Source organism: Leptosomus discolor, chromosome Z, assembly GCF_034619465.1.
Source record: "Leptosomus discolor isolate bLepDis1 chromosome Z, bLepDis1.hap2, whole genome shotgun sequence".
In the NCBI taxonomy this organism is placed as follows: Eukaryota; Metazoa; Chordata; class Aves; order Leptosomiformes; family Leptosomidae; genus Leptosomus; species Leptosomus discolor.
In genome coordinates this window covers 29,432,294-29,440,579 of record NC_141419.1, presented here as the reverse complement: position 1 = coordinate 29,440,579, position 8,286 = coordinate 29,432,294, and the positions used below count along the sequence as shown (strand labels likewise).

The following is an 8,286-nucleotide window of genomic DNA, read 5'->3' as shown; positions in this document are numbered from 1 at the left end:
GTCAGAAGGAGCCAAGAAAATGTTTCTTGAAATAATAAAACACATCAGAAAATGTTTTCTTTGTAGAAAAAAATCCCAAATGTAACAAAAATAAAGTATCTTTGAAATTCCCACTTCTCAAAGCGGCAGTATATTTCATAGAGTGCCTTTAATAATGAATTGATTTCATTGTGATGACAAATATTCCTCTTTTATTAATATTTTTCAGCATCAGCTACAAGATTTGAAAAGCTGTACAGTGTTAATGGAAAACAAGACATGCCTGGCAGAGCTCACACGATAAAGCCAAACACAGCTAGGGTTTCAGTTTGGCAGTATGATGTACCTCCAAGTAGACACCGTGAAAGGCATGCCTTCCTATACAGCATGCATTCAGCAGTATTTAATTAACATGCCTTTGTGGAGAACTTTACTATTAGTTTAGTCAAAAGAAGAGTTTCCCTTCCTTTATGAAACAAAAGCAAGGAGTATCACTTCTGTTTTATTCTAAACATGGTCTGTCTTGACAGTTTTTCACCTTGACCAATGCTCTAGTTTTGGTTTCGTCCTCTCCTCCCTCTGTATCTCTTACTTTTACCTGTATGTAGGCTTGTGGAAAATTTTCTCCACTTGTTTTGCAAAGCCAGGACTATCTTCTTAGAGGGCATTAACCACCTGCAAAACAGAAAAAGTCTTCTCCTGGATCAGTGGGTTATTCAGTGGCCTCACAGGTATCACAGAGTTGTAATTTATGCTGTTAAGAGCACTGACAAGGGAGGTGAAAGACTGAAACTCATACCAAGATCCATCCAGAAAATTTTTTCGATAGCATAATAGTCCATGCTGAGCCTTTCACAGCATCCCTTGAGTTTTCCAAGACATGTTCACTACAAGTCATTGCTGCAGAGATTATGCTGGATTTAACACAAAACTTAGTCAGCAGCAGGTTCTGCATCTGGATGGCTTCATCTGCAACATTGTCAGCATGCAGAACTACAAACAGAGGAAACAGCCTCAGTAGTGTCATTACTGCTGCAAACTCCTGAAGCCCTGCTTGTGGGCTCTCTGATTTCAGCAGAGAGGCCACACAATTCATTAATTGGCTTGGAGTCTCCTAGACCTGTACACAAGCTGTTAGCTTTTTGCTGCTCTCTGCTGAGAGTGATTTGTCTGGAGGTAGTACTGTCCATTATGAAAAACACACACATCCAAAAATGATTTGTTGGTGTGACTAATGTCTGCTTTCTCCATTCTTTAAAAAAAAAAACCCAACAACAACAACAACAAAAAAACAACCTCAGAGAAAGAAAAAAGCAAAGAACTACTGAGTGTTAGGACAATGTAAAAAAATAATTCCTTGCCTTTTTTAAATAACAAACTTGTTTGAAGGAAGTTATTACTTGTGCTAATGAAAGAAGGCAGAAATGTTGAGAGAAAGCTGATATTCCAGTTCAATAGTTCACTACTCTTTTTGCTGATGAACCTGATGCTGAGCACTTTCCAGTCTGCAAGCAGGCCAGGTGCTGCCTGTGGAGACCCATCAGCTGCCACCAACAGGAAAGTGTATCCAGGGGCATCCAGCTCTTCTTTGTGGTTCCTAAGCTGCAAAAGGAGGTGCTTTGCTGAAGATCTTGGCATATGTATGGCAGGGTGGAAGCTCATCCGTTCTCTGTGTGGTCTGCGCTCTCACCCCCACCGAAAACAGTGACAGTCAGACGCAGGGGCTGCCCAGCTGCCAGCAGCACTATGAAACCAGTGTGTCAGCTCTGGGGAGGTGATACAAGGCGCAGCACTTGCAGAAAAGTGAATGGCCAGGCTTTCGCTGTCTCATTGCTGTTTATTTCTTTAATTGTTTGCACAGCTTGAGCTGAACTTAGAAGAGCATCCTCCCTTTGCGTAAAGAAGTTGGAGGAGCTGGGGTTTTTAATTCTGCAAATGCTGCAGGGGAGAGCAGGGCAGGAGGGATCCTGCCACTTTCAGCAGCTGCCAAACCATTTTAACTGTAGCATGAAAGTACAGCCAAGGCTCATGTCCTCCAGGGAATTTAGGCAACTGAATTAGCCTTTGAATTAATCCGGGCTCCATGCCCTCACCCAGGTTACAGAGGACATCCAGGGCAGAATCAGGCCTCGGAAGGCAAGGGCAGTGGCACCTGCACCAAGAGCAGCGTCTGCCTGGTGTAACCCTGCCACTCCCATTCCCCGTGCTTCCCTTCCTCCCTTTTCATCTCCTTCCCCCTAAACTGTTGTTTGCTGTGCAGCCTCCTGGCTGAGGAGAAATGGGCAGGGTCACCAGTGGGACCATGGGTGTTTCCCTTCGCCAGCCAGAGAGGTTTCTGACGTGAGGCAATCCCTGTCTGACACCAGCTGAACGCCTTCCCTGTGGGCTTAGTGCTCTCTCAGCTCCTCCTGCCCTGAGAAGCCCGTCAAGGTCTCCTGCAACTAGGTCTTGATCTGACCCACAGCTTTTCCTTTTTTTATACACAAGGTTAAGCCAGCATTAGTCTGTTCAAGTCTAAGTATAGCACAGGCAGCAGGAGCCATCCAGCGCTTCAAGCTTTCCCACCATTCTAGCCCCATCTAGCTCCGCACACTGTGCTTCTGTCCTTAAATATTAGTTTCATTTTATCAGCAGAGCTTCAGGTGTTTTTGAATGACTGAGTAAAGAGCCAGCATACATGTTTGACATGGGAAGAGCAAAGCCCCAGAGAGCAACAGCACTTTTGTCCCACAGTAACACAAAGCCCATGCAAAGCCTCTCCCTCTCTACCTCCGTTTTCCATCAGGCCATGACAATTTCCTCATTAAGTGAAAATCCACTGTGAATGTTGTGTTTTAATGTTGTAGTCTCAAAAATATGGGCAGTTTGCCTCCAGAGGTAGGGGCCAAAACACTGCATCTCCTTTTGGGGTAAAAATAATTAACTGTATTAAAACAGCTTACTTTTTTGTTTCTAAAACAGGTTCAGCATGGATCAAGTCAATAAATATTGGAATAAGCATGTCTTTAAGCATATCTGATAACTGATCAAGCAGCCTTACACATGCAGAAGGTGCCTCTGGATCTTACAGGAATGGGGGATTTGAAAGAAAATGCTGCCCATTAGGGAACGGAGCATTGTATTATTGGTAATGCAGCCTGCAGTAGGAAGCTGACAGCATGAACAACGAGGATGTCTTGCCACGGAAATAAAGATACAGTATAGCTGTATGCTTGCCTGTTATCTCTACACAGCATCTCCAGAGGAGTGCCTGGTGTATTCTGGCCGTGCTCCCATGGCACAGATCTTGTTTTCAAATTATTCAGCAGAAGTTTGGGCTTATTTCTTTTGTTTGAAAGAAAACGCAAAGAAAAGAGAACAATTCAGGGTTTGCTTTTGCAGTGAGAATGAGCTAGCAGCGGACTAAGTGCATTGAGCAGTAATTATAGCAGACACAGTGCTAAAGATCCCTTAAATTAAATTCCCATGTGACCCAGTATAGGGCCAGGAGTGCAGTTTCTGTGCTAGGTTGCTGCCCTCTCTTGGCAGCATTACCAACCTGCAGAACAGAAAACAGTATGAAGGTCGTCAAGAATAGAAAAGCATCAAACCGCACTCACTCAGAGAAGATGGAAGAAAGAGTCTTGTACCAAAGAAAAAAACAATGTTTTTCATCTTCTTTTTCACATTGGAAAAATAGTGGATTGCTTGTAAGCAGTCAGATATCCTGTCTTCTCTAAGACAAGGTTCGTTGATTCAGCATGTGTGTGAGATGAAGAACTTGGGTGATGAGATTGTTTGTCACACACAGACATGATCTTTTCTTAGACGTTTTACACACTTACCAACTACCTTGCCCTTCCTTCCCTATAAAAGCAATTTTCTAAAAAGTGTGTTTTTTGCTTTTCAGTCCCTAGAAGAATGTTTGATCAGACTCCCAAGGCATTGCGTCAATTGCTTTCTATAAAGATTTCCATCTGTAGTATACATGTCTGTATCTTTTATTACCAGTGTCAGAAAGGCCAAAAGAAAAGTGGATCCTGTGAATAATGGCAATCCTTTGTGGCAAATACAAATTCTGCTTTTCAGGAGTCTCCTTCCAGCTTTAATTTCAAGAAGGGGAGTCTGCGTCATTCAGGATCCTGTTTGCAGATAAGGAAATGCATCCCATGTAGCAGTTGACTATTTGTTCTGTGTATGCTCACATAGCCTGCTGTCAGCCTATGTGTTCACAGGCCATGAACACAGGGCATTTGTCCTCTAAAAGGCTGCCAATAAGCAGCCACCTGATTGCTCAGCGAGGGATGCTTTTTCACATGCAAACCTTCAGTGTCTGCCTTGTTCAATATCTCACCTATGCACAAGAAAACACTAACTACCTTTTCAGGTAATGGAGGTCATCCCATGGAGGAACTATTCCTCATCTTCTTGCTGGATAATAAGAGGCTTTAACCTTAAGAACCTCTTCTAGAAGTCCTACTTTGTGTCAACAGGAACATGTTGACACACGTATCCTTGGCCAAGAAAGACAAGCAGCATCCTCCAGTCAGCTGCCTTCTCCCAGAACATCCTTCCTAGAGCATCCAGAGAGACCACCACTGACAATAACACTGCTGAAGAGGCTTGTCAACAAGTCCTGTTGGCTTGAATCCCCAGTGTCCTGGTTTCGACCAGGATAGAGTTAATTTCCTTCCTTGTAGCTGGTACAGTGCTGTGTTTTGAATTTAGTGTGAGAATTGAGAATAACGTTACTAACACACTGATATTTTAGTTGTTGTTAAGCAGTGATTATCTTAAGTTAAAGATTTTTCAGTTTCTCATGCTCTGCCAGCAAGGAGGTGCACAAGAAGCTGGGAGGGAGCGAGGCCAGGACAGCTGACCAGAACTAGTCAAAGGGATATTCCATACCATAGGATGGCATGCTTAGTATATAAACTGGTGGAGTTGGCTGGGAGGGGCTGATTGCTGCTTGGGCATCAGTCAGTGGGTGGTGAGCAATTGCATTGTAAATCACTTGTCTTTTCTTGGGTTTTATTTATCTTTGTTTTTTGTTATATTCATTTTTCTAACTATTATTGTTATTGTATTTTATTGTTATTATTATATCTTATTGTATTTTAGTTATTAAACTGTTATCTCAACCCACAAGTTTTACCTTTTTTCCAGTTCTCCCCATTCCAATGGGAGGTGGGGAGGAGTGAGAGAGCGGCTGGACAGTGTTTAGTTGCTCTCTGGGCTTAAACCGTGACATGCAGGAAAATATATGTAGCATATCTTACATTGAACACTTCTGAAAAGTGGAGAAGACAGCATATCAATACTATGTGACTTTAAAGGTTTCTCAGAAGGGTGTTTGAAAGTTGCAGTTGCGTAAAGCCATCCCATACTCTCATAGTGTGACAAATACATCCACAGAATATTTCAAAGTTGTGTTTAACATAAAAATAATAAAAACTAAGGAAATGTGTCATTTGCTATCTTTGAAAGGTGTTTCTCTTCTTTGCCCCACTTGTCATTGGGATAACACTGCTATGGGAGCCAAAGCTGACTCTTCGCCCTAGAGATATATAAGAGGGTGTAGCACTGCCTCTTCTTGCACTTGCTTCCAGCTGCACAGGTGTGATGGCTGGCAGCACTTCCCTCTGGTTAACCTGGGGACAAGTTTGCATGTTAATTCGCTGTTGGCTTTAACAGAGTGCTCACTAACTCTTCAGTGGTTTGGGGCTCACATCCCATGCTCATGTTTTTGTGATTCAGGGCAAGAGCACGGACGCTGGAGCACTAGGAGGAGGCTGATGCACATCCTTCGTCTTGTCCCAAATGCTGTGCAAAAAGCTCTTTCCCTCCAGCCACTTGTCTGTGCGCGTGCTCTCGCAGGTAGGCATCAGTGCTGAGTAAACTCTTTGGTTTGCTGCAGTCTTTTACTAGGCACACAGGTAAACCCTGAGGCAGGACTCATCCCAAAAGGGCTAGCAAAAGGGAGTCTGGGGTTTTCAGTGGCTCCTGGCAGTACAGACTTGGATCTGTGACATCTCCCAGCTGATATCGCCTGAGGGGTAACTTATCTGATACAAACCACCTGAACTTGTGCTATGGCTGATGGCTGCATGGTCACCAATGCTGATCAAGAGTGACCTGGGACAGCAAGAATAGGCTGCAAAGCTCCTTCACAGGTAGATTTTCACTTCTAAGCTGAAAAGAAGCACATCTGGAAGTTAAAGGGAACTTTCTGGTGGTTGTTTCTCCACAGAGCTGGGAAAAGCAGAATCATTGTGGCTCCTCTCCCACCTGCTCCACCTCATCACACCCACAAACCTCCCTACAGCTAGGGAAAAGCTTAGCTTGGCTCTGCTCCCCCTAAGCCTGATCATGTCCTTGGAGTTTCTCAATCAAAAGAGCTTTTGCCCACCTACAGCTTTCTGGGGGGAGAGCACACAGGACCTTCTCTCTCATGCCCTCCTGAGCAGCAGCGACAGCACTGGCAGTGCCCAAGTTGTTGCCAGTGGGACCTTCAGTCCCTGAAGGGGGAACAACTCCATCCCTCTCCCTGGCTAGCTCTGGCACCAGCTGTGACATCCTGTGTGCTCCCTGCTCCACGCCACAAACACATGGCACTCACACAGCAGAGATGTTGGCACTGAGCAGACGTCTCTGGAGGGATGCCAGGGCCACTACCAGTGAGATCTTGCTCCTGACGTCCCTCCTCTGAGATGCCCAACACAGCATGTCTCAGATCTGTGTGAGGAGGTCGGTGCCAAGTCCTATGCCCTCCCTCCCCACGGTGGGGGCAGGGGCGGCACCATGGGGTGCCTTGGAGAGGTGCAGCTGGGCACACGCTGGAGTAGGAGGCCATGGGCTACTGCGGGGCCCTCTCAGGCATGGTGATGATGGGTCTTCTGGGGACAGAGGTCAGGAGGAGGCTTAGGCCATTCAGTTTGTTAGGTGTTTTTAGCATATCCCACATTAGCCACAGCGTCCCACAAATACATCATGGTCAGCTTCTCTGTCTTCATTTGAGATGTTACCACAGGCATGCAGAGAACATCCTGGAGCTGCAGCTGGGCAGATAATTATCTCTGCATGGTTTGTGTTGCTCTGTGCTGACGCAAACCTTCCAAATGCCATTTTGGAGTCGCCACAACCAAACTCATTCATTCTGATTTTGTTCCTTCTGTGCAGCTGACTTCATGACAACTCAGAGCTTTTTCCCTGTGGACTGACACGAGAAGGCAAAATACTCACCAGCATTGCTCCCAAGCCTGCTTGCCAGCACTGAAGGCTGGAGCTGTGGCTGCAGGGGAGGATCATTTCCCTCCCTCCAGGATTAGCCACTCGTTGGCATGTTCTGGGGTGCCTCTCCAACAGCCTTCAGAGACCAAGAGCTGCTAGTTGTCTCTGGATCCTGAAAGTCCAAAGCAGAGCACCTGGAGTGTTAGGTATACCTCCAAACCAGAAGGATGACACCAAATTCCATCAAAATCAAAAAAAGGCAAAGTTGATATATGATACAGTGTGCTGTACAATGCATTAATCCTCTTTCAATGCAAGTGGCAAAAAATACACCAAATCCAGTAAAATGCTGAATATCAGGATAATAAATACAAAGCCTTGGATAAAAAAAATTCAAAATCTCTTCCACAGTTGAGTTGAAGAAACCCTATGTGGGCAGTGGAAATCAGACCAGAAACAGTGAAAAGATTCTCATTGAGTTAGGTGGTGAGTGAAGCATGCTTACCTGCCCCAAAGTACTACTATCCATGTGGTCTGTGATGAGAAAAGTGCTTTAAGGAACTCAAAGAACTTGTCTCTGATCAGGATTTTTATTTGATTCATCTACACATAGAACAACAGAGGTGTGCAATGGTTCTTAAGCACAGAGAGAAAAATAAAACCAAAGAAATGTGTAATTGCTTAGGATAGCACACTTGCACTAAAAATTTTATCATCAGGTCACAAGAATTCATGCAGTGTTTAAGAAATCACAGCCATCAACTACAGACTGACCTTTTTAAACAGTTATTTATTGATGAAGCAATATAAAAATTAAAGGTTTTATGACAGCCAGAGCATTTTTCTACAATGGTCATTTATATTACATGAATGTGTCTAAGAGCCTTAGATGCTGGTTTGGCCATTTTTAATTGAATTGATTCAACCCAGAGTGGTCTATCAATTGACAGGCCCACTGGAAATCAGCGTTCTTCTTCGCCCTGGTACACCAATTCTGACCCTAACGAAGCAGGAAGTGGTTTGCTGGTAGATGTTATCAGACAAACTGATAGAGTTGGAAAAATCAGAGAAGCTTTTAGGTGCTCAAACCTGGAAATG

General features: G+C 44.4%; 1 protein-coding gene across 1 annotated transcript; it reads right to left on the bottom strand.

The window, feature by feature from the left end:
* Positions 1-573: 573 nt before the first annotated feature.
* On the bottom strand, positions 574-1,006 carry TICAM2 (TIR domain containing adaptor molecule 2). Its single transcript, XM_086480055.1, is given in 2 exon segments — positions 574-805; positions 807-1,006. Coding segments are annotated over 2 exon segments (432 nt in total).
* Positions 1,007-8,286: the final 7,280 nt, after the last annotated feature.